Below are 26,371 nucleotides of genomic sequence, written 5' to 3' on the forward strand. Positions count from 1 at the left end.
ACATGGCCGAATGGGGCTCAAAAACAACTTAAATTTATATAAATATCCCAATAAGCAAATTAAAAAAAAAAAAAAAAAAAAAAAAGTGGTGTGGCGGATAGTAAAGAAATGAGAACAATAGAAAAAAAAGAATGAAATGGAATGAATCGTCGCAGCAAAATTTAAAAATAAAAATTGTTTTTGTTTTGTAATTTTATTTGTATTTTTTATTTTGCAAAAAATCTTAACAGTTGCTTTTATTTTTAGAAAATAAACGAGGTATTCTAAAGTAGTAGTCTTCATCCTAAAAATATTACGTAATATTATTTACCTAGAATATAACGTTATGCTATCATAGCAATAAAAGAAAAAAAAAGATAGAAAATAGTGATCAAACTGGGTGTTTAATATTTTATGAATAAATACCATAACACAAAATACGCACAATTTAAGTTACTAATATACGTTCTACGTTATATTTCAACCTTTAAAAAATATATGACGTGGATGCTATCTATAAAAAAAAAAAAAAAAAAAAAAAAAAAAAAATAGAACGTGTAATAAATATATAGTAACAATTTATCTAAATAAATCGAACAAAATCCGTACATTTTATTAAATTAAAAATATATAAAAAAAAAAAAAAATTGCACAATAAGAACAAATGTATGGTCTTAAATACGTAAAAAGGGCAAATACCTGTATAAACGTACGTTCCAATGTTGCTGACATCCTATTATTGTTATTTTAATTATATTCAAAGGAAAAAAAAAAATATATATATATATATATATAGCAGTAATTTAAAAGTGTTAAAAATTATATATTATAAACCTAAAAATACAAACAAAAAAACAAAAAAAATTTTTCCTTAAAAAAGAATATATATAACAAGATATAAAATACAGAATAGATCAACACGTCTGTTGAGATGACCGAGGAAAATAACGTTACAAATCTTATAATAGAATTAACTTATCTATTAAATCATTCTATTCATTTTGAACCACATTTATTATACAAAAATACTAAAAATGATTATAAGGATTATGATAGTAATAGTGGGTATATTTTACCTGTCATGGTCTCTGATAAAATAAAAATATATAGTGGTTGTTTGCCACTAGAAGTTTATAATACTTATGAAAAAATTATACATAATGTGGATGATAGCACAGTTGATAAAAGGAACATATACATGAATAGAGAATTAAGCAATTATGAGTATAAAAAATTGGTGCGTGTCTTATCGTTTTGTTATCAAATACTATACGAATGTATATTATCATTTAATAATAATAACAACAATAAGAAAAGAATATTTGAGAAAAATTTTTTTCACAATCATATGTTATTAAGTGAAAATCGGTTTTCTTTGGTCTTCAAAACTTTTGTCGGCATAACTTTTAGGGAATACGATTTCTATTGCTTAGAGTTTATTAAAAAGAATTATGGTTTTCTTAAAGTTGCCATTTCGTTTATTCAACGAGACAGTCTTACTGGATATATAAAAGATTATACAGTGTGGAATGAAATAGCTACTAATTTGTTACGAAATTGGTCTAAAGTCAAATTGGATACTTATGCTGCCAAAAATGCTTCAACATTTTTCACTTATACATTGGCCAATTCAACTAACTTATATCACAACAATTGCAAACAAAATACAACAATGAGAAGGAAAATATTGATTGATAGGATACCTAATTTGGCTCGAGGAGATGATAGAAATAATAACTCTTCTTATTTTAAAATCCTAGAAATGTCGGATGGATTTTCAGATAATAAAAGTTTTCCAACATCTAACCCATCAGAAATATGTGGATACATTAGTTCACGTGATTCTTTTCAAACTGTTACCAATATTAATAATCAATCTTCTAAGAATTTCAATATTCCAGATTTTAATGAAAATACTGAGGCTAATACTATTTCTAATAGCAATAATATATTCAAACAACGAGCAAATGATAAAAGAGGTTTTCTAAATAATTTTCAATTAGCTTATAGGGATTTTTGTAATTTTAACGATAGAGAAGACGATGTTGATTATGATTATTCACCAATATTTTTTTCCACATAATTATTTTCCAACTGCTAATAATGATTGATATTAATCCAATGTACAAAATAATAATAGTGTACTAACAAGGGGAAAAACTATTAATAATAATATCACCAGCAAATATATTTTGGCAAAAGAATTAATCTTGAAACTTGTATTATTAATAATAACAATAACACTAACAGTAATTTTACTAGAAATAGTTATCAAACTATCTCAATGCATTAGATTGTAAGTGGATAAAACAAGGGAATATGTCTATTATAATTGTAGTTACCGGATTTATCTAGGTTAAAATTGGCTTTTATGCTTCTTTTTTATTTTTATTTTCCTCATAAAATTCCGATTTATTTTTATTTTTGGGATCATTTATCTCAATTTGCATTTTACATAACTTGCTATTCAATTAGAATCATTCCCATTTTTATTTCCATATTTTTTGTTCTTTTCTTGTTTTGTTTTGTTTGTTTGTTTTTTACCCTTTTTTCTTCTTCATTTCTGGGCGTAGTACATATGAAACATTGAAACGGAGGGGAAGCCATTAAAAATCAAAATATTAATATTAAAATTATTAGCATAACCATTACATTTATCCTCACAGAAATACACGCGGAAATCGCAGTGCTCACCATGATTCGTTGCATTCTTTATTAGGCATAAAAACAGTACACGATGTTGCCGTGAGTAATTCCCTAGTTTTGTTAGAATAAATGGGTAATTAGGTTAACGTAAAATGCGCAGTTATATATTTAATCAAATTGTTATTTTTCTAAATTTCACTGTATCGAAACTAACTATATAATCAATTGTTTTTACACTTAAACGGTTTCTTAATCTTTGCTCTACGTGTCTCGTTAAATAATATTAATTTAGTTACATATAACTCCTTTATAAAGGAAGTCAAAATAAAAAATGAAAAAAAATCGTATATTATTACCCCGTTTATTAGAAACTCCTAGAATTTTCACCCACGTTTTTCTTCTGTTCATATTTATGCTCGTTTAATAATAATTTTTTTTGTTTATTTTTACTTCAAACATTTTAATTATTCAATAATAAGAAAAACTGTTTCTTGATATTATTTTATAAAATAAAATGTAAACATAAAATACCAAGAATAAAAAGTTTGCTGAGAAACTGAACAAAATTATTCATCATACATAATAACTCATAAAGAATGTATAAGTAAAATTATTAGTACATTAAACCTATCCAACAAAAGTGCTATCACACAAACCTATATTTTTAAAATTTCATAAAATTTTTTTTGGAAAAATCTTTTAATATTAGTGTAGCCAATAGCTCAACTTAAAAGGTAGCCCCAACTACCTCTAAAAATTTAATTTAAAAAAAAAAAAAAAAAAAAAAAAAAAAAAAAAAAAGATTAGCATGTGAAATTTTTGAAAACTTTTTTTTTTTTAATTTATGAAATACTGATACCAATTCTCCGCAAATAAACTAAAAATTATTTTGTGTATTAATTAACATTTTTTCCTCTCTCACTCCACTCTAACAAAGAAACAGTTATTAATCTTTAGAGACAAATGTGTACTTACTTGTTCAACCTCCAGCTAATAGTCATAAACAATCCACAATATATAGAAAAAAACATTTGACAAGTGATGTATTAAATGCCAAGGCTATTGAATAGCTATTTGCGGATAAATAAAGGATATATAAATGATATTAGGAGAAATTCGAACATATCCAAAAAAAAATTTAATCATAATAAAAAACTATTTACCAATAGAATTTGGTTCGTAATAATTTTAATACAATTAAGGCAGTACCATTAGTGGTAACATATATATTTCTCTATATGTACATAAGCACAAAATTTTTTTAAAAAAAAAATCGTCAATTTAATATAACAAAATATACAAGGTAATTAGCCAAGTCTTTTTTATTTATTTATAGTTTAGTCACAACAGGATAGATTATATTTTAATTATATATCTAGTACACTTTCAATTTTATTTTTATTTACGACTTCCAACTTAAAAATCAAGGACAACTAAAATACAAAATTCACATGGTAATATGCATTTTATTGCTAAAACATTCGTTTAAATAATAATAAAATAGATATTATTCATATTATATTATAAAGAAAAGTGCATATAATTTTTTTTTTCGTATGTAGTTTTAATAATTAAGAAAAAGACTGAGAGCGATATAAATGATTTAATAAAATTTACCCATGTATTTATTGGTGTTACCCATCTCTATGTGATTATTAATGGCTTAGCAATATATAATTTTTTTAATATATTATATCTTTGGTATAGTTGGTCCACCGCAATAATAAACGTTTCAAAAGAGAAAAGAAAAAAAAGAAGAAAAAGAAGAGGAACAAGAAAAAGAAAAAGCGGGAAGAAAGAAACAAAAAAAAGAAAAAGCGGAAAGAAGGAAAAAAAATGGATGATTCTTATAAAGGAAAAAAAAAGGGATGTGAGGTGTGGGGAATATGGCAAAGGGGAATAAGAGGCTCTTTAGCGAAACGAGATATAGCTTACGTCTCATTATGTATATATATATATATATATATATATATATATATTTAACATTTCCGAGTTTATTTATAAATAATACATTCTTTAACTGTTACTATGTATTTTTTGAAGCTTCTTTATGGTAGTGGATCATATAAAAACAATTAATAAAAATAGTATAAGAAAAAGTACACGTGAATTGTTTTTTTTAAGCCCATAAAAGATTTGCACCATAACGCAAGTAAAATTTTTCATGTATAGAATAACATATAATACACATACGTTTTTTTATAAGAAGCGTGATTGAAGGGAACGAATATAGATCTAATAGTATTACATTATTTTCTCCATGCATATACTAGAATGAAAAAATAGTACAAATCAGTAATTTTAATTACTGTAGATTCAAAAAAAAAGAATTTAAAAATCAATATTTATAATACATAGAAAATTCAGGAAGCTTATAATTATTAAAAAAAAAAAAAATGAAACCAAAAAGTTTTTGGTACGATTTCCACCCTAGATTTTTTTTTTTTTTTTTTTTTTTTTTTATTATGTTTATAAGATAAATAGTGGGTGAGTTTATTTTTTTTAAAATCTATTTATGGCTGTTTTGAGTTTCTCGTTATTAATTTTTTAAATACCACAAACCAAACAGTTATGCGTACTTTTCATTCATTTTTCAAGATTTTTATTGACTATATTTTAAAAAAAAATACAAATGTTGTATTTTTTTAATGATTTCTTTTGATAAAATTATATATAATATAATACAAAAAATAAGAATTTCATTTTTTCTTTTTTTTTTTTTTTTTTTTTCTTTTGCTATGTTATCTAACGAAGACTACTTTATTTACATTATTTTGGTATTTTTTTGATGATCGCTATAATATTTTTGCCGACTCTTTAACTTTTTTTTCTTCCTATTATTCTCGTATTGGTGAACCTCAAATTTTTCACATAACTCTTGAAAACGATAAAAAACATTCTCATAGAAAAGTTTATTTCCCCCCCCCCCCCCTCAAATAATAAAAAAAAAAAGAAAAGACTGAAAATAAAATAAAAAAGTTAATTCCGTAAAAATATACAATAGTACTTAGGAAGAGAAGGTGATAAAAAATAATAAAATATAATTAAAAATAATTAAAGAAAAAAATGATAGTTAATGATTAAGCTACATTTATGCAGATTGCAACAATAGAAATAAGATATCCGAAATGCCCTTTTAGATCCAATTTATTTGAACAAATGCACAATTTTATTCATATATAAAGAATCATGCTTTTACTCCTTCAAATTTCTTCATTCGGTTTTATTATTATCCTTTCTTATTTTTATTTTTTCCTTTCATTATTTTAATTTTTTCCTTTTATTATTTTTATTTTTTTTTTTTTTTTTTAACCAAGAATCATCCAAATAACATTAAGAATTAAGAAAAAAAAAAGATAATACCAATTGCACTAAATATAGGGATTCAATTTATAGGTATATAATAATAATTAACTTTTGAGCCATACTACTTATTATAGATCTCATTACTATATCAATGAGAACACAGTTGTATTTCATAATCTTTTTAACCTTTTTTACTGTTGTCATTGGCGCTTATAGTTATGTTCCGTCCGGACACACCGCACAGTCGTCATGCTCGGGTTCACAAGTTTGTCCGGACTTAAATTTTGATTTTCACCGAAACCAACTTGGGATACCGAAATATAATATGCAACTGCAAAATGTCCAATGGGAAACTGATAATATTTATTGGATAACTATTAGAGTTTATTCCGATACACAAATTTCCATAGACAATTTATTTTCCGCTTCGATAATTGGTGTTAATTCCCCAGATGGGTCTACCTTTGAATTATATGATAGAAATTTGAAAGTTGCTAATATTGATAACCCAACCGACTTTGAAGCTACTTTTAGAATTTATGCTGATGTAGATGGTTGTACTGCTACTTCCGGTTCTTTTCAAATCCACTGGGGCTACTGTCAAGGTGTTTGCAGTGACACTGCACTATGCAAAAGTTGGCCATACGGTAATACTAACTTTGAGTTGCAAGTTAGCTGTAATGCTGATAATCAAAATAATGCACAAGGCGACTTTCCAGTTTTATCTTGGAATGTTGACTGTGCTGGAAGTTATACGTCTTCCAAAACAACTTCTACTCTTACACCTACTTCCACCACTTCAAGTACTTCCACCACTTCAAGTACTTCCACCACTTCAAGTACTTCCACCACTTCAAGTACTTCCACCACTTCAAGTACTTCCACCACTTCAAGTACTTCTACCACTTCAAGTACTTCTACCACTTCCACTACTTCCACTACTTCCACCACTTCTCAAACTACCGAAGCTACTGCTAATATTGCAAGTTGTTTGGCCACGCCCATTTGTCCAGACTACAACTTTAACTGGCATAGTGAACAAGTTGGTTATGAAAGATATTACATGGATATCCTAGATGTGGTTTGGGAACAAGATAATATCTATGAAATAACTATCCATGTTTATGCTGAAACGTCGATTCCAATAGCCGATCTATGGGAGTTAAAGGTTACTGGATTGGATTCACCAGATGGTTCCACATATGTGGTATATAGCCACAATGAGAACATTTATCTAATTACTGATCCTACCGATTGGACTGCTAGTTTTAGAATTTATACAGAAGATAGTGACTCTACTTCTGTAATGCCAAATTTCCAAATTCAATATGACTACAGTACGGATCCTGAAGGTCCCGGCAGTTTTGACTTACAGACCGGATGTAATGCTGATAATAATGGGAATTCACAAACAGATTTTCCAGGATACGAATGGAGTAAAGAATGTAGTGAGAATGAAGCTAGTTCCTCTAGTTCCTCTGGTTCCTCTGGTTCCTCTGGTTCTTCTAGCTCCTCTAGTTCCTCCACTTTCTCCAAATCTTTTGTTAGTACATTTACTTCTGCAATATCCTCAGCTCCTTCCAATAGCATACCAAGCTCCTCGTACACTGTATTAGCTTATACTAGCACATCAAACACATCTGAATCGTTTGTTTACCCAAGCAGTTCTTCTGCATCGAGTGATATTATAATGAGCAGCACATATAGTTCTATTGTCGATCCATTAACCTCATCTGGATCAAGTTATTTGAATCCATCAGCAACAACTGATCAAGGTAGTGCATTTACAACTATATCTATTTCCAGTATGGTATCTAGTCAAACCTACACTTCTGATACACCAATCACATCTGAATCGTTTGTTTACCCAAGCAGTTCTTCTGCATCGAGTGATGTTATAATGAGCAGCACATATAGTTCTATTGTCGATCCATTAACCTCATCTGGATCAAGTTATTTGAATCCATCAGCAACAACTGATCAAGGTAGTGCATTTACAACTATATCTATTTCCAGTATGGTATCTAGTCAAACCTACACTTCTGATACACCAATCACATCTGAATCGTTTGTTTACCCAAGCAGTTCTTCTGCATCGAGTGATGTTATAATGAGTAGCACATATAGTTCTATTGTTGATCCACCAACATCATCTGTGTTGAGTTACTCTAGTACACCAATCAGTTCTTCTGCATCGAGTGATGTTATAATGAGCAGCACATATAGTTCTATCGTCGATCCATTAACCTCATCTGGATCAAGTTACTTGAATCCATCAGCAACAACTGATCAAGGTAGTGCATTTACAACTATATCTATTTCCAGTACTGTATCTAGTCAATCCTACACTTTTAGTACACGAATCAAATCTGAATCGTTTGTTTACCCAAGCAGTTCTTCTGTATCTAGTGATGTTATAATGAGTAGCACATATAGTTCTATTGTTGATTTACCAACATCGTCTGTGTTGAGTTACTCTAATACACCAATCACATCTGAATCGTTTGTTTACCCAAGCAGTTCTTCTGCATCGAGTGATGTTATAATGAGCAGCACATATAGTTCTATTGTCGATCCATTAACCTCATCTGGATCAAATTACTTGAATCCATCAGCAACAACTGATCAAGGTAGTGCATTTACAACTATATCTATTTCCAGTACTGTATCTAGTCAAACCTACACTTCTGATACACCAATCACATCTGAATCGTTTGTTTACCCAAGCAGTTCTTCTGCATCGAGTGATGTTATAATGAGCAGCACATATAGTTCTATTGTCGATCCATTAACCTCATCTGGATCAAGTTATTTGAATCCATCAGCAACAACTGATCAAGGTAGTGCATTTACAACTATATCTATTTCCAGTATGGTATCTAGTCAAACCTACACTTCTGATACACCAATCACATCTGAATCGTTTGTTTACCCAAGCAGTTCTTCTGCATCGAGTGATGTTATAATAAGTAGCACATATAGTTCTATTGTTGATCCACCAACATCGTCTGTGTTGAGTTACTCTAGTACACCAATCAGTTCTTCTGTATCGAGTGATGTTATAATGAGCAGCACATATAGTTCTATTGTCGATCCATTAACCTCATCTGGATCAAGTTATTTGAATCCATCAGCAACAACTGATCAAGGTAGTGCATTTACAACTATATCTATTTCCAGTATGGTATCTAGTCAAACCTACACTTCTGATACACCAATCACATCTGAATCGTTTGTTTACCCAAGCAGTTCTTCTGCATCGAGTGATATTATAATGAGTAGCACATATGGTTCTGTTGTCGATCCATTAACCTCATCTGGATCAGGTTACTTGAATCCATCAGCAACAACTGATCAAGGTAGTGCATTTACAACTATATCTATTTCCAGTACTGTATCTAGTCAAACCTACACTTCTGATACACCAATCACATCTGAATCGTTTGTTTACCCAAGCAGTTCTTCTGCATCGAGTGATGTTATAATAAGTAGCACATATAGTTCTATTGTTGATCCACCAACATCGTCTGTGTTGAGTTACTCTAGTACACCAATCAGTTCTTCTGTATCGAGTGATGTTATAATGAGCAGCACATATAGTTCTATTGTCGATCCATTAACCTCATCTGGATCAAGTTATTTGAATCCATCAGCAACAACTGATCAAGGTAGTGCATTTACAACTATATCTATTTCCAGTATGGTATCTAGTCAAACCTACACTTCTGATACACCAATCACATCTGAATCGTTTGTTTACCCAAGCAGTTCTTCTGCATCGAGTGATGTTATAATGAGCAGCACATATAGTTCTATTGTCGATCCATTAACCTCATCTGGATCAAGTTATTTGAATCCATCAGCAACAACTGATCAAGGTAGTGCATTTACAACTATATCTATTTCCAGTATGGTATCTAGTCAAACCTACACTTCTGATACACCAATCACATCTGAATCGTTTGTTTACCCAAGCAGTTCTTCTGCATCGAGTGATGTTATAATGAGCAGCACATATAGTTCTATTGTCGATCCATTAACCTCATCTGGATCAAGTTATTTGAATCCATCAGCAACAACTGATCAAGGTAGTGCATTTACAACTATATCTATTTCCAGTACTGTATCTAGTCAATCCTACACTTTTAGTACACGAATCAAATCTGAATCGTTTGTTTACCCAAGCAGTTCTTCTGTATCTAGTGATATTATAATGAGTAGCACATATAGTTCTATTGTTGATCCACCAACATCATCTGTGTTGAGTTACTCTAGTACACCAATCAGTTCTTCTGCATCGAGTGATGTTATAATGAGCAGCACATATAGTTCTGTTGTCGATCCATTAACCTCATCTGGATCAAGTTACTTGAATCCATCAGCAACAACTGATCAAGGTAGTGCATTTACAACTATATCTATTTCCAGTATGGTATCTAGTCAAACCTACACTTCTGATACACCAATCACATCTGAATCATTTGTTTACCCAAGCAGTTCTTCTGCATCGAGTGATGTTATAATGAGTAGCACATATAGTTCTGTTGTCGATCCATTAACCTCATCTGGATCAAGTTACTTGAATCCATCAGCAACAACTGATCAAGGTAGTGCATTTACAACTATATCTATTTCCAGTACTGTATCTAGTCAAACCTACACTTCTGATACACCAATCACATCTGAATCGTTTGTTTACCCAAGCAGTTCTTCTGCATCGAGTGATGTTATAATAAGTAGCACATATAGTTCTATTGTTGATCCACCAACATCATCTGTGTTGAGTTACTCTAGTACACCAATCAGTTCTTCTGCATCGAGTGATGTTATAATGAGCAGCACATATAGTTCTATTGTCGATCCATTAACCTCATCTGTGTTGAGTTACTCTAATACACCAAGCACATCTGAATCATTTGTTTACCCAAGCAGTTCTTCTGCATCGAGTGATGTTATAATGAGTAGCACATATAGTTCTATTGTTGATCCACCAACATCATCTGTGTTGAGTTACTCTAGTACACCAATCAGTTCTTCTGCATCGAGTGATGTTATAATGAGCAGCACATATAGTTCTATTGTCGATCCATTAACCTCATCTGTGTTGAGTTACTCTAATACACCAAGCACATCTGAATCATTTGTTTACCCAAGCAGTTCTTCTGCATCGAGTGATGTTATAATGAGTAGCACATATAGTTCTATTGTTGATCCACCAACATCATCTGTGTTGAGTTACTCTAGTACACCAATCAGTTCTTCTGCATCGAGTGATGTTATAATGAGCAGCACATATAGTTCTATTGTCGATCCATTAACCTCATCTGGATCAAATTACTTGAATCCATCAGCAACAACTGATCAAGGTAGTGCATTTACAACTATATCTATTTCCAGTATGGTATCTAGTCAATCCTACACTTTTAGTACACGAATCAAATCTGAATCATTTGTTTATTGGAGTAATTCTTCTGTATCTAGTGATGTTATAATGAGCAGCACATATAGTTCTATTGTCGATCCATTAACCTCATCTGGATCAAGTTATTTGAATCCATCAGCAACAACTGATCAAGGTAGTGCATTTACAACTATATCTATTTCCAGTATGGTATCTAGTCAAACCTACACTTCTGATACACCAATCACATCTGAATCGTTTGTTTACCCAAGCAGTTCTTCTGTATCTAGTGATATTATAATGAGTAGCACATATAGTTCTATTGTTGATCCACCAACATCGTCTGTGTTGAGTTACTCTAGTACACCAATCAGTTCTTCTGTATCGAGTGATGTTATAATGAGCAGCACATATAGTTCTATTGTCGATCCATTAACCTCATCTGGATCAAGTTATTTGAATCCATCAGCAACAACTGATCAAGGTAGTGCATTTACAACTATATCTATTTCCAGTATGGTATCTAGTCAAACCTACACTTCTGATACACCAATCACATCTGAATCGTTTGTTTACCCAAGCAGTTCTCCTGCATCGAGTGATGTTATAATGAGCAGCACATATAGTTCTGTTGTCGATCCATTAACCTCATCTGTGTTGAGTTACTCTAATACACCAAGCACATCTGAATCATTTGTTTACCCAAGCAGTTCTTCTGCATCGAGTGATGTTATAATGAGTAGCACATATAGTTCTATTGTTGATTTACCAACATCGTCTGTGTTGAGTTACTCTAGTACACCAATCAGTTCTTCTGTATCTAGTGATGTTATAATGAGCAGCACATATAGTTCTATTGTCGATCCATTAACCTCATCTGGATCAAGTTATTTGAATCCATCAGCAACAACTGATCAAGGTAGTGCATTTACAACTATATCTATTTCCAGTATGGTATCTAGTCAAACCTACACTTCTGATACACCAATCACATCTGAATCGTTTGTTTACCCAAGCAGTTCTTCTGCATCGAGTGATGTTATAATGAGCAGCACATATAGTTCTGTTGTCGATCCATTAACCTCATCTGTGTTGAGTTACTCTAATACACCAATCAGTTCTTCTGCATCGAGTGATATTATAATGAGCAGCACATATAGTTCTGTTGTCGATCCATTAACCTCATCTGGATCAAGTTACTTGAATCCATCAGCAACAACTGATCAAGGTAGTGCATTTACAACTATATCTATTTCCAGTACATTACCTAATCAATCCTATTTTACCAGTATGGAAACAGCTTCTACTTTTGTTCATGTATCATATTCGGAATCAATATATTTTGATAGACATTCATCATCTATTTATTTGAAACCCTCATCTTCTTTGGACAAGATTTCCACTGTAACTTCTATTATTGTTTCTAAACCATCCAATGTTGATACTTCTGTTATTAATTCAAGTGCTTCTGTTACATCGGATAGAATTTCTTTTGTCTCTGCTTCTAATATTGAGAATATCAAGACTAATTCTAGATCTAGCTCGGATGCTACTGTTTCAGCTGTTGCTTATCTTTCTTCTATTGTTACAACTCCTGTCATCCATCAATCTCTAGCTACTGCTACTGAAAATGAAATACCGGTTACTAAATATTTTTATTCTTCTTTTAGTGCCAGTTTTACTACATGCAATGTTATTGAAGGTACCTTTACAATGTGCGAGGTTTCACAACACGCTACATCCATCCCAACCGCAACGAGTGTAGTGGTGCTTCCATTCACTGATAGTAACATTGCTACAAAATCCACAATTGTTAGCGGTAACAACGCAAATGCTCAACAAAACACCACTCTAGTTACGAAGAGATCAACAAGTTCTACTATTGTAATTACTCCCACTACTTCTGTTTCTAGTTTTACTGGGAGCGCGTATTCCAAGACAGCTACTGCCACAAACGTTTCAGTTCAGATTCAAGAAGCTTCTGCTAATAAGAAAAACGCCTCAATTTTATCTGTGTTGTTATCTGCTATTATATTATTTATTTAATAAAAAATTTCGGAAAAAATTTTTAAGACATATAACAATTCTTTCATTTATTAATATTTTTCATTTATTAGGTATATTGTTTAATTTTTTTTTCAGTTTTGTTATTTTATTTTATTTTATTTTATTTTATTTTTCATAATTACTATTGCACAAGCATGTATATTTTACACATTAATAATAAATTTATTACAATCATAGGGTTTTCTTTATCTTCAATCCTCGCTCTTATGTTGTAAAATTAAAAATCAAGAGCAGTAACTTTATCTTTAAAGATATTAGAATTCGCGGCAATTCTAATAGACAATAATAAGAGAAAATGTTGTAAAATTATAAAAACAAATAGATTATATAATATAAAAAAATATTATTATAAAGTTGTTTATTTCTTTGTGGTCAATCTTCTCAAGTAGAAGGCTAATTCTTCACCTTCCAAGATATAACCATCACATCTACCAGATTGACCTGGTCTAGAAGAAATACAAGCATATAATCTACCAGAGTTAAATTGAGCTTCAACGGCAGCTTCAGTCTTGGCATCTTTGGCTCTAGCAGCTAATTTCTTTTCAACCTTTTTAGATCTAGAAACAGCTTCTTCTTCTTCAACGTTCTTCTTCTTCTTACCCAAGGTCTGACCATAGTGAGCTTCATACCATTGTTTGAATGGAGTGGCATCAACTTGGACAATAGCGGCCTTAGTTAAAGTGTTAGTTCTAACCAATTCGTTATTGGATGGATGATAAACGACACCAGCAATTCTGGTTTTCTTGGAAATCCCTTCAGAGGCCCAAGAGAAGTTACCAGTTTCAATTCTTAAAGCTCTGAATTTTTGGTTACCACCTCTAGTTCTAACAGCATGGATTCTCTTAGGACCAATCTTGGTGTTAGCAGGTTGACGACCTAATTCGAACTTTCTCTTCTTTCTGAATTGAGCACGCTTAGCACCGGTAGCAGATCTTTTGTGACGAGAATCACGAGAAATACCCATTTTGTTATATATCTGTTACAAAAAGTTTCGTCATCATTTTAATTTAGTTATTAGTATAAAATAATAATGAAAAACTATGTTAGTAAAATGTATGGAATTTATTTCTACCATTTTCCCGGGATAAAGAGGTGAAAAGATAAGGAAGGCAAAAAGAAAACACTTTTATTTAAAAAAAAAACACAAAGTAATCTGGTGAAAAAAATCCGATTAACCACAAGCATTTTTGCAAAGCAAAACGCTTGAAAATATTAAAGTTATTTTTAATAATGATCACCTTCCTTTGTTTGAATTCTAAATATCGATAAGCCAAACCAAACTCAACAATTCTGAATAACAACTTCCGGATATCAAAAGAATATTTAATATTTTTTCTGGATTTTCAGAATAAAGGTGTGATTTATAAACAAAGTAGACAATCCTTCTGTAACTGTTCGCCGATATAAAATCTTTTAAAATCAGCCTTAACACCATAAACATCTAACAAATATAACAGAAATGATATTAATTATAATTTAATGAGATAATCCTAAACGCTTTTCTTGCAAAAACATATTTTTTTTTTCTAATTTTAATTTTCTTTGTTCCTCATCTTTCATGATTAAAATTGTGTAATATATCTTTTCTCTTTTTCTCCCATCATAGTATAGAATATATAATCAAATTATAACATACTTATTTCCTGGTGGTTTTTTTCTTGTTTTATTATTTTTTACTTAAAAATATCAAATGATCAATAGTTGGAAAATAAAAAGAAAGAAAAGAATTGCACTACACACTGCTATAAAATATTGGTAGTAAAATGGAAAACCAAATGTACAATTGGAATGCCATCATAAAAAATTTGTTTATACAAAGAAAAAAAAAAAAAATTAATTAAAAAAAAAAAAAAAAATATATATATATATATATATATTTATGTATGTGTGAGATTTCAAAGGAAAACAAAAATGGTTAATATGTAATTATTTTTGTTTGAAGAGAGAGAAAAAAAAAAAAAAGAAAAGGCAAGAAAGAAAGAGAGCCAGAAAAGAAAAAAAACCTTTCCTGTAGAACTTTCATTTCGAAAGGAAAAAAAAAAACAATTTGTGTTGGGAAAAGGATGTAGAAAAAAAATATACATGACCTTGAAAATAACCCATCTATAAAAAAAAAATTAAAAAAAAAAATAAAAAAAATAAAAAAAATAAATAATTACAAAGATTGTACAAGGTACGGGTGATAAAAAGGGTCACAAAATAATTAAAAAAAAAAAAAAAGAAAAAAAAAAACTGATATGTGGCAATTTGTAATAAACCAAAATTGTTTTTTTTTTTTTTTTTTCGTTTCTTTTTTTTAATTTAATTTAATTTAATTTAATTTGATTTAAGCTTACTATTAAGTTCTGTTTTTTTGTTGAGGTATTTAAATCATGTCATCCAACACGCTACTCCTAGAAATAAAATTAGAAAATACAATAGAAAAAAAAAATGTCGTATTATGATCAAATTGAAATTGAAGATATGACCTTTGATGTTGATACCCAACTTTTTACATACCCATGCCCATGCGGTGACCGCTTTCAAGTATATATTGATGATTTATTTAATGGAGAAGAAGTAGCCGTTTGTCCAAGTTGTTCACTCATGATACAAGTTATATTTGAGAAAGAGGATTTACAACAATACTATGATGATGCAGACCTACAACCACCTATTGAAATATCGGCTGCTGCTTGAGTTTGTGGTACATAACGATGCTCGACTTTATAAGCTATGATTTCCTTTCAATGAGAATAAAATAGGACAGGGTAATACAACTAGAACACCATTAGAATCTGTTGGTATATCTTTGTGTTTACCATTAAAGGATTAGGTTTGTGATTGAATACTTTCTAACTATGATCTGTTGCTAATTAAAATAGGAAAAGATATATGATATTGATTAGTTATAAATACTTTGAAATAATTTATGGATGAATAACTTTGCTGAAAGAGAATTGTATGGGAAATGGTAAGAATGTTAGAAAATACGTAAAAGAATAAGTAGTAGTTTGTTTGACGGAGATATGCGGGTTAATTTACCCGGATATTAAAATTAAATAGGAGAGATGGAATTAATTAATTTTTTCTTTTTTCTTTTTTTTCTTTTCTTTTCTTCAGAAAGTAAACCAAAATAATAATAATAATAAGTAAAAATACGTTATAAAAACTGTAATAATCGGACACACAAAGAAAAGGGGGCAATGGAAAGGTTTTTCTTTTATTTTCTTATTCTTTTTACTCATATTTCATTTCCTTTCACGTTTAATCTACTAAAATAAATACCATCTATATAAATAAACAACACCAGTTAAAAAGATTAATCTATTTAAAAAATTTATTCAATATAAAAGTTCACAAACTACTATAAACACTTACCAAGACGTAAAAAAAAACAAAAACAAAAAAAGAAAAAATAAAAAATAAAATTTAATACCAAATACAATCCATTCCTACTAATTCGATGTCTGAAAAAATATTAGATGATCACACCAATGGTGGCAATAGTAGTAACAGCAGTATAAATCTTAATAATACTAGAAATTCAGACTCTTTAAATAGTGAAAACTTCAAGATTACTGGCAAAAATAATGATGATTTTATTCCTCCAAAAGCAATAGATACATTACCTGATATACACCGTGTAAGTCGCCCATTAAGACATGTCAAATATATTCCTACAAAAGCATTGGTTTTTTATTCTATCCATCATCCACCCCAATTCACCTACGATATTAAACTCAAACCACCAGGTTCCAATAATATAATAGTCCAGGTCTTGAGAGTTGGTTTAAATCCTGTTGATTTAAAAATTTATAATTCTTATACTACAAATATGAATTCATATACTGGTCTAGGTCGTGAATACTACGGTACTATTAGTGCTATTGGTTCTAAAGTTGATTCCCAGATTTGGTCTGTTGGCGATGAAGTTTTTGGTACTTTTTTTCACCCAAATTTAGGTACTGGTACATTACAAAGCAGTATCACTATTGATTTAAATAAGGATGTTATTTTGAAAAAACCAACTAATCTTAACAAAAATGAGGCTGCCGGTGCTCTATATTGTTTAGGTACAGCATATTCCATATTACATGGTTTGGAAGAAAATCAAAAAATCAAACCAGATTCCAATATCCTTATTAATGGTGGGTTATCTTCGGTAGCTATTTTTGCCCTACAACTTTTAAAAAATTACTATAAAGTTACCTCAAAAATTGTTTTAATTTGTTCTGGTTCTGCCGAATTGGCAATTAAGAAAAAATTCCCCGAATATGTGAATGATTTGATATTTATTAATTATCAACGTAATTTGAAAATTTATAAGCCGTTGCAAAGCATGATAAACGATGGTGAATTCATAGATTATGATGCTACTGGTAAACCAATTTCAATCAAATTTCAGCAGGGGAAATTTAACATCATTTTAGATTTTGTAGGGGGTTATTCTATAATTGAACATTCCAATTCATTAATCGCTAAGGGGGCGGATTATATCACCACGGTTGGTGATTATAAAGCTAATTATAAGAGTGATATATATAATGCTCCAGATAATCCAAGTGCAAATGTTCGTAAGGTTTTCAGCAAAGCCTTGTGGAATTTCAGTTATTCTCACTTCCATTTTGATCCTAATGCTAAATATGTCAAGTATTATGGTAATTGGCCCGAAAACTGTTGCGAATTATTGAGAAAGGGTGTAGTTAAAACAGTAATAGACAGAACCTATGACTGGAAAGATTATGCTGAAGCTTTTAAATATTTACGTTCTAGACACGCTCACGGTAAGCTTATCTTAAAATTAGAGAAATTTTAAAGGTCGGTTTATTTATGGTTTCCATGAAGGTAGAATAAGCAGACGCTTCTTACTTAGTAATTGATTTATTTTTAACAATGTTTTTATATTATGTAATTATAATTTTATTTTCCAATGATATATATTATATATATAATACGATATATCTTTATACTTGGACAACTATGATGTAGATGAAAAACAAAGAGGAAAAAAAAAAATTTTTTTTTATTTTTTTATTTTTTTATTTTTTTATTTTTTATTTTTTTATTTTTTATTTTTTTATTTTTATTTTTATTTCATTTCAAGTATTTGAGTAAGAATGCTATCCCTACAGTAATTATCAAAAAGGAAAAAAATCTATTAAAAAATCCTTTAAGTGAATCCTTATCGTTGTCTTTGTCATAAGTGTTTATTTCCCTTTTACTACTATCTTTTTCATTAACTGAATTACTCATTTTTGCTTCATTGTTACGGTTTTTATTCCTTTCTTTTTCTAGTTTTTCTTCAGCCCTTATCCTATCTTCAGGATCTGCAATTTCATCTAAATTAATGACTTTTTCATTAGCTGCCTTTTCTAATTGTTTTTTGGCACCTTCTTTTAAATCATCTTCGATGCTAGTGGTAGAATTATATGAGAGTTTGGCTAAACTCGCATTTTCTTTCTTTTTGTCTGTAGCTTGTTGTTTTAGTCTTTCCTCCTCCTCTGCAATTTCTTTCAAGTTTTGCTCCACCAATTCGGGAAAAATAATTTGAAATCTTCTATTTTGTTTAGCATTCCATAACTTGCTTTTGGCAACTAGTTTTTTTTTGTATTCATCACTAGTGGTAATACTACCAGTAGTTACATCATTTCCAGTCATGAAACTCAACAACCCAGTTAATATAGTAGCAACACCCCAACTAGGTTGCCAAGAATCTGGATGATAATCACTCATACTTAAACATAATCTAGTATTCTCCTCAAATCTACCGTTAGGGGTAATCATCCTAATAGCTGGTGGCTTAAATGGATACTCAGGTGGGAATACTACAGTACCATGATACTGACCGCCATAGTATGGTGTATCTGGCGGACCCTCAATAACATAATGCCATTCTAAAATATTGTCTTCATTTGGTTTAGCTATGATAAATTGTGGAGGGTTTTCTACAATTGCTTTGTATTCTTTGGTTAATCTTTTACGAGCAGCAACGGATGCCATTTTTTTTTTTTTTTTTTTTTTTTTTTCTTTTGTTTTGTTTTGATCTTTTATATTTGCTATCTAAAATATATATAAGAAAAACTTTATCATTTCGACTGCAAGTTTGTTATATAGCGAGAGAAGGAATCGAAATGCGCTGTTAGATAAATTAACGATTACAACATAATTATGTAACAAGAGGCCAAGTTTTTTTTTTTTTTTTTTTTCTTTTTTTTAAAACGGTATGTGTACACATCCTTAGAAACTACGTAGTCAAATCCAAAATTCAATATTTTTTCCTTTTCAAATTCTATTCGGGTATCAAATATTTCCGAATTTGTCCGATTGGAGCTAAGTCTTAACAGTGTAATACAAGAAAAGTGTCCGCTGCGCAAGTTTCCGGTATATAAACATGTTGTAAAAATAAATTAAAATTAAAATTAAAATTAATTTTTTTTTTTCCTTTTCCATTTTTTTAATTGAATTGTTTTGCTCACCTCTTGCTTTAATGTATGGCATCCGAAAACTACAGAACCCATAATAGTAGGAATAATTACAATACCACATAATAAGAAATTAAACAAGCAGATACCACTATGTCTTCAAATAGTATAAAGCTATTAGCTGGTAACTCTCATCCAGATTTGGCAGAGAAAATCGCCAATAGATTGGGTTTAAATTTGGCTAAAATCGGTGTCTACCAATATTCCAACAGAGAAACTTCTGTAACTATTGGCGAAAGCATAAGAGATGAAGATGTTTACATAATTCAAACAGGTACCGGGCAAGATGAGATAAATGACTTTTTGATGGAATTATTAATCATGATTCATGCATGTAAAACTGCCAGTGCAAGAAGGATTACCGCTGTTATTCCAAATTTCCCCTATGCAAGACAAGATAAGAAAGATAAATCAAGAGCCCCAATAACTGCCAAGTTGATTGCTAATTTATTGCAAACTGCAGGCTGTGATCATGTAATTACAATGGATTTGCATGCTTCTCAGATACAAGGGTTTTTTCATATACCTGTTGACAATTTATACGCAGAACCATGTGTTTTGAATTATATCCAAAATCACACTGACTTTCAAAATGTATTATTAGTTTCTCCAGATGCCGGTGGTGCTAAAAGAGTAGCTTCTTTGGCCGATAAACTAGATTTAAACTTTGCCTTGATTCATAAGGAAAGACAGCGTGCCAATGAAATTAGTCGTATGGTTTTAGTTGGTGATGTAGCGGGAAAATCGTGTCTGTTAATAGACGATATGGCAGATACTTGTGGTACTCTATGTAAAGCTGCTGAAGTTTTATTAGACAAAGGTGCCAAGGAAGTTATTGCCATTGTTACTCACGGGATTTTTAGTGGGAATGCTTTTGAAAGGTTGCAGAATAGTAGATTAAGTAAAATAGTTTGTACCAACACTGTTCCTGTTTCTCAATCTATTGATAGATTGGATCAAATAGATATAAGTCCTATCTTAGCTGAAGCTATTAGGAGATTACATAATGGAGAAAGTGTTTCATATTTGTTTACACACGCTCCGGTGTGATTTAAATCATACTTAAAACTATGCTTTTTTTATTTTATTTGTTCCCTCATCGTTTGTATTTATACATACTATCCGAATTTATTATAATTATTACTATTATTGTTTGTTACTACATAAAAAAAAAAAAAAAAAAAAAAAAAAAATATATATTAATTAATTAAAATATTCTCTTTGTATAGAATGAATGTCAAAATGCCTTAGAACTTCTTCTAAACCATCTAGTTGATGACCTTCTTTTAAGTTTAGTCTTGCTTTCTTGATTCTGTGCCGAAGATGAGTTGGATTTCGTGCCGGCTTTTGCGGTGGTAGTTGACGATAGCCCTTGATAATTTATATTATTGTTATTATCAAGCTTATAATCTCCCTCGAATGTACCATTATTATTTATATCCTTAATACCACTGACATTGCCAGTAATACAATTGTTCTTATGAACTGCCAAATCTACCCCGCCTGAACTATTATTAGCGGAATCAATATTATTATTAAAACTAATATTGCTGGTACTTCTGGAGTTAAATCCACTATTGGTGTTATTCATATATGAAACATTAGGATTTAAAGTTGTACTATTATTGTTATTACTGCCACTACCATTGTTATTTATAGTGGTGGCATCAGAGGTATCAAAAAACCCTTTTTTCTTTGAAAAGTTTATAGTACTCTTGGTGAAGTTTCTCATGATTTCATCGCATTTAATTAAAGCGTTTATGTTGTTTTTGCAATTATTTCCGGCAAGGACATCAGACAATTCATTATTTGTACTGTCGTAGGCTTTATCAACTACTTTATAAAACAAAACGTAGGCAGTAGATAAATCACCTGGACCACCATAAAATTTTAACACATCCTCTTCATTAACACTTTGAACGGTTTCGTCATCATATAATAACCAACCAAATTTAGAATTTTTAACAATGGCTATATAATGGCCATGGGATGGACCACCGCCTAAATGAACAACGATCCCATTTAATTCGTAATTTCTACACAGGGCTCCCTCATTGTTCTTTTCAGAAGATGAGCATATTCTCAAATTTAATGGATATTCTACTTTATCAAACAACTTAATATTACATTTTTCCTTTTCACTATATTTAAATCTTTTTAAATGCATCAATAAAACATTTGGTAATTTTTTTAAAGTCACAACTCTTTCAGCTTCTTGCAATCCGTTACATTTATCACAATAAAATTTATTTTCACCGCACAACATCTCCCTTTGACGATAATTTAGAAAATAATTTTCGATATTGTTATCTGTTAAACTAGAAATATCTAGCGGGAAATCCAAAAAGAGCTCATCTCTATATGTAGTATTATCACAAGTTAAACATCTTGTCCTATTCGTACAAATACCTTGAAATAAATCAGTAATAAAGTTGTTATGGTTAAAAGTTGCGGATGATGATTTTATTAAAGTTGCCAAATAGTCACTCATGTCATTTAAAAGGAAATTCAAAAATTCATGAGCATCTTGGTGCATAGAAGAACTAAACATTATATTAGATATTTTTAAAATATTGATAAATTCAACTGGTGAAACAATCCCTATTAAAAACTTGTTTTCAGTAATATATTCAAAAACATCCTTCAAACAAGTATACATGGAGCATGATACGTCATTTGAAGATGCCGATATCTTATTGGTATTTCTGTTCTTGCCGTTAATAACAGTACCAAGAAAACTATTACTAGCATTGTTATCACTATTGCTACTATCAATACTGCTGCCACTATTATTAGTATTATTATTAGAACCATCAATATCATCACCACCGTCATTACTGGTTCCAGATACATAATTGGAATTTTGATCAAAATTATTTACTGATGCTAAATTAGCATTGTTAAATCTGGAACATTCTGATAGATGATCTATATTTAAAATGGGCCCGTTAATTAGTGCTGAATTCTTTCTTTTTTCACATGAATGATAGATATTATCGTTGGTTCTACCGACTATCACACCGTCATGATGCAAATCCAATTTCTTTAGTATCTCATCTGTAGTTAAATATTTAACTCCAGTACTATTAGTTGTCGTATTGCTGTTGGGAGTGGTAGTACCATGAGTAGAGTTAGCTGTAGTAACAGCGCTAGTATTAGATAAAACACGTCCGTTATTTATTAAACTAGCCTGTAATTTCGCAAAATTTCTTGGTTTATTGCCTTCACAAACTAATTTTCTATTATTAATTCCAGTTTTAAAAGGTGTTTTCAACACATTTAAGCGAAACTCATCTAGGTTATACAGACATTGTAAAACACTATTACAATAGCAAGTATTTCCAAAATTTTCAAAACCAAATATCTTATTAGAACCATCGCCAAACGATAGGTTATGGTCCATTGGCAAAAGTTCCGGGAATTCATCTAAATGGTATTGCCAATCATCTTGTAACTGATTTAAGTAAGCTTCCTTAGCAGTTAACGAACTAGCAATATTATTACTATTTTTTTTGTTGTTACTGTTATCTGCGGATGAGGTAGACGAAAACGGATTACCAAAATGAAATCTTAAAGAAGGTGTTGAGGATAATGAATTATTTTCCTTTTCCTTTTCCTTTTCCTTTTCCCTTTCCCTGGGTTGCTGCTGTACTAGCGTTTTGTATGGAGGTAGCTGCTGCACCAGTAATTGTTCTGATAGAACTGTTGTGTCCATATTGTTAGTGTTAACATTGTTCTTAGGATTATTATGTGATATCGGAATCGTCGTATTTACGGCTGGAGGGGAGATCAAATCAATTGGATTGAAATCCAAGTTACTATGGCTTCTACTGTTTCTTCTGCTATTATCCCTAGAATCATAATTTGTAACTTTAATTGTGGTGTTTGACAAAACATTACTAGCAGCAGTTAAGGCAGAATTTTGTTCAAAAGAGACATCCAAATAGCCACTATTTACTCCATCGCTGGCAATACCGGTGGTGTTTTCTATCATGCTTGTTTCGGAATCCGTAAAAAAGACACTATTATCTTCCATAAAAAATTTATTGTTATTAGTATTTGAAATTCCATGCCCACTAACCGTTTTATTCAAAATTGCCACCGTAGGAGGAGGATTAGCAGTCATGGAAAAACTGTTGTTTCTTGTACTTGAAGCAGTTGTAGTTGTATTGAAACTAGTAAAGTTATTATAGTTACTGTTACTCCTACTCCTACTCCTACTTCTTGTTGTACTTCTACTAATACTGTTAATACTATTGCTATTGCTATTGCTGCTACCTGTATGATGCATATTTGGCATGACAAGCTCAGTGCTCGAAACTGAAGTAGGGCCTAGAAATACCTTATCTGCGATATAATTATTGTTAATATTATTGTTTTTATATGGTAGGCTATTGCTACTCTTACCTTTAGTACTATTAGTGGTAACGTTAGTCAATGGTTTATTATTGTTATTATTATTATTATTATTATTATTATTATTATTAGAGTTATAAGGACTATGAGTTAGACTGCTAGATGTACTGCTACTACTCCTGCTGTTACTTTGATCGCGGTAAGAGGAGTTAGTCTCATGACTATTATTCGTAGCAACCTTAGCACCAGACTTATTATTATTAGGAACATAATGGGAATAATGATGTTGATATTGAGTAGAACTACGGATATTTTTATCGCCAGGTGCTTTAATCAGAGGGTCTGTCAAAGGTTCTGATTTATTTCTTTTCGTTGACCCGCTAATCCATCTTTTTAAACCCATAGTTTTTTTTCTTTTTTTTTGCTTTAGAGATAGTGTTTCTCTTTTTATTTTCTTTTGTTCTTACTACAAAAATAAGATACAATGATTTGTATGACTTGCTTTTATTATTGTTATTATGAAAAGCAATATTTTTTTTATGGTACTAAGAATTGTAAACTTGAAAAGAAAAAAAAAAAAAAAATTAAAAAATTAAAAAATTAAAAAATTAAATAAATTGAAAAGTGCCACCTTTTTTTTCAATTTTATATCACAGTATGTATATTATGTATAGATATATATTCTTGTTGATTTTATGGGTGTATCAACGGTTGCATATAAATGATTCCCTATATATATATTTTTATGTAACGTGACTTCACCCTTTCGTATATTTCTGCATGATATTCTATGCATATTTAATGTGTGATGGTCCATTTTAATTTATTTTACATATATAATTACATTACATATAACGTAATCGAGCAACGTGAAAATAAAAATAAAATATAAGGTTATTCTCATAACATTTGTCACTATTATATAAAAATTATAATACTATTATCTCCAAATCTTAAGCAAATGTTGGTATTTTGGAATTTAACCAATCCCATGGATCATTGAATCTAATATTTTTATTCAATTCGGAAATTTCCTGCAACTCTAAATCGGTCAACGTTAACCTTTTTTCAACTGTTAGATTCACTAGCAATCTATCAGGTTTGGAAGATTTGGGGATAATGCATACATTCCTTTGGGTAGCCCATCTTAATAAAACTTGAGGTTCACTAACATTATGTTTAGCAGCAATTTTCTTAATAACAGGGTGATCAAACAACTTGGGTGTTTTGATTGCCAAATCGCTATTCAACTCAATAAAAGATTGTGGTCCAAATGAAGAATATGCTACAACTTGAATATTTTCTGACTGGCAATACTCAATTAAATGTTCCTGTGTTAAATAAGGATGATGCTCAATCTGTAAAGCAACAGGCTTGACCTTACAATCGCTGTTCAATAACTCTTGAATTAAGCAACCCCGGAAATTAGAAATACCAATACCCTTAATTAAACCTTTTTCGTGACATTTCTCCAAGCTCTTCCAAGTATCTAGAATAGTCACATTTTTTTCCAATGTAATTTTTCCCTGTTCAAAATCTGTTTCACTAGTGTAAAACCCAGGTGGATACTTTTCCTCAATCGGAACAAACTTAAATGCAATAGGAAAGTGAATATAAAATAAATCTAAATAATCCAATTGCAAATCTTCCAAAGTTTTATTAAGAGCTAGGCCCACATGTTCAGGTTTGTGATATGAATTCCACAATTTGGAGACAATAAATAGATCTTCTCTTTTAACAATACCTTCCTTAATTGCCCTTTTAATACCTTTACCAACCTCTTTTTCATTACCATAATCTTGCGCACCATCAAATAATCTATAACCTATTTTAATGGCTTCATAGACTTGTTGTTCACAAACAGCGTTAGGGATTTTCCAGCACCCCAAACCAACAACAGGCATTTTTAAAGCATTATTTAAAACTACAGTTCTAGCTAAATAAGACATCTTACTTTTCTGAAGGATAAAAATATTTATATATCTGGGGAATATTAGAATTTTAGTTTATACGTAGTTTTTGTTAATATATATATGTATTTTTTTTTTTTTTATATCCTACCTTTCCAATTTTTTGCTTTAACCTCTTCTATGTATATATATATATATATATATATTTATTATTTATGATTAGCAATAATCCTTAAAAAAAT

At 30.3% G+C, this 26,371-nt stretch overlaps 9 protein-coding genes across 9 annotated transcripts; 5 read left to right on the forward strand and 4 right to left on the reverse strand.

Moving 5' to 3' along the window:
* Positions 1–910: 910 nt before the first annotated feature.
* Positions 911–2,062, forward strand: SCDLUD_000173 (uncharacterized protein; the record flags this gene model as incomplete). Its single annotated transcript, XM_046076717.1, has 1 exon — positions 911–2,062. One exon carries the CDS (start codon positions 911–913, stop codon positions 2,060–2,062), a length of 1,152 nt encoding a protein of 383 aa, XP_045936521.1.
* Positions 2,063–6,256: 4,194 nt separating this feature from the next.
* Positions 6,257–13,378, forward strand: SCDLUD_000174 (uncharacterized protein; the record flags this gene model as incomplete). Its single annotated transcript, XM_046078720.1, has 1 exon — positions 6,257–13,378. The coding sequence occupies one exon, from the start codon at positions 6,257–6,259 to the stop codon at positions 13,376–13,378; it is 7,122 nt and encodes a 2,373-aa protein (XP_045936522.1).
* A 379-nt stretch (positions 13,379–13,757) lies between these two features.
* On the reverse strand, positions 13,758–14,363 carry RPS8A (40S ribosomal protein eS8; the record flags this gene model as incomplete). Its single annotated transcript, XM_046078719.1, has 1 exon — positions 13,758–14,363. The coding sequence occupies one exon, from the start codon at positions 14,361–14,363 to the stop codon at positions 13,758–13,760; it is 606 nt and encodes a 201-aa protein (XP_045936523.1).
* Positions 14,364–15,829: 1,466 nt separating this feature from the next.
* Positions 15,830–16,078, forward strand: KTI11 (Kti11p; the record flags this gene model as incomplete). The annotated part of the gene is made up of 1 exon (XM_046078718.1): positions 15,830–16,078. One exon carries the CDS (start codon positions 15,830–15,832, stop codon positions 16,076–16,078), a length of 249 nt encoding a protein of 82 aa, XP_045936524.1.
* A 766-nt stretch (positions 16,079–16,844) lies between these two features.
* Positions 16,845–18,197, forward strand: SCDLUD_000177 (uncharacterized protein; the record flags this gene model as incomplete). The annotated part of the gene is made up of 1 exon (XM_046078717.1): positions 16,845–18,197. One exon carries the CDS (start codon positions 16,845–16,847, stop codon positions 18,195–18,197), a length of 1,353 nt encoding a protein of 450 aa, XP_045936525.1.
* Positions 18,198–18,475: 278 nt separating this feature from the next.
* On the reverse strand, positions 18,476–19,381 carry UBC6 (E2 ubiquitin-conjugating protein UBC6; the record flags this gene model as incomplete). The annotated part of the gene is made up of 1 exon (XM_046078716.1): positions 18,476–19,381. One exon carries the CDS (start codon positions 19,379–19,381, stop codon positions 18,476–18,478), a length of 906 nt encoding a protein of 301 aa, XP_045936526.1.
* A 575-nt stretch (positions 19,382–19,956) lies between these two features.
* Positions 19,957–20,913, forward strand: SCDLUD_000179 (ribose-phosphate diphosphokinase; the record flags this gene model as incomplete). Its single annotated transcript, XM_046078715.1, has 1 exon — positions 19,957–20,913. The coding sequence occupies one exon, from the start codon at positions 19,957–19,959 to the stop codon at positions 20,911–20,913; it is 957 nt and encodes a 318-aa protein (XP_045936527.1).
* A 187-nt stretch (positions 20,914–21,100) lies between these two features.
* On the reverse strand, positions 21,101–24,622 carry UBP9 (putative ubiquitin-specific protease UBP9; the record flags this gene model as incomplete). The annotated part of the gene is made up of 1 exon (XM_046078714.1): positions 21,101–24,622. One exon carries the CDS (start codon positions 24,620–24,622, stop codon positions 21,101–21,103), a length of 3,522 nt encoding a protein of 1,173 aa, XP_045936528.1.
* Positions 24,623–25,172: 550 nt separating this feature from the next.
* Positions 25,173–26,168, reverse strand: GRE3 (trifunctional aldehyde reductase/xylose reductase/glucose 1-dehydrogenase (NADP(+)); the record flags this gene model as incomplete). Its single annotated transcript, XM_046078713.1, has 1 exon — positions 25,173–26,168. The coding sequence occupies one exon, from the start codon at positions 26,166–26,168 to the stop codon at positions 25,173–25,175; it is 996 nt and encodes a 331-aa protein (XP_045936529.1).
* Between the last annotated feature and the right edge of the window lie 203 nt (positions 26,169–26,371).

The sequence above is a fragment of the Saccharomycodes ludwigii genome, chromosome I, assembly GCF_020623625.1.
Source record: "Saccharomycodes ludwigii strain NBRC 1722 chromosome I, whole genome shotgun sequence".
Lineage (NCBI taxonomy): Eukaryota > Fungi > Ascomycota > Saccharomycetes > Saccharomycodales > Saccharomycodaceae > Saccharomycodes > Saccharomycodes ludwigii.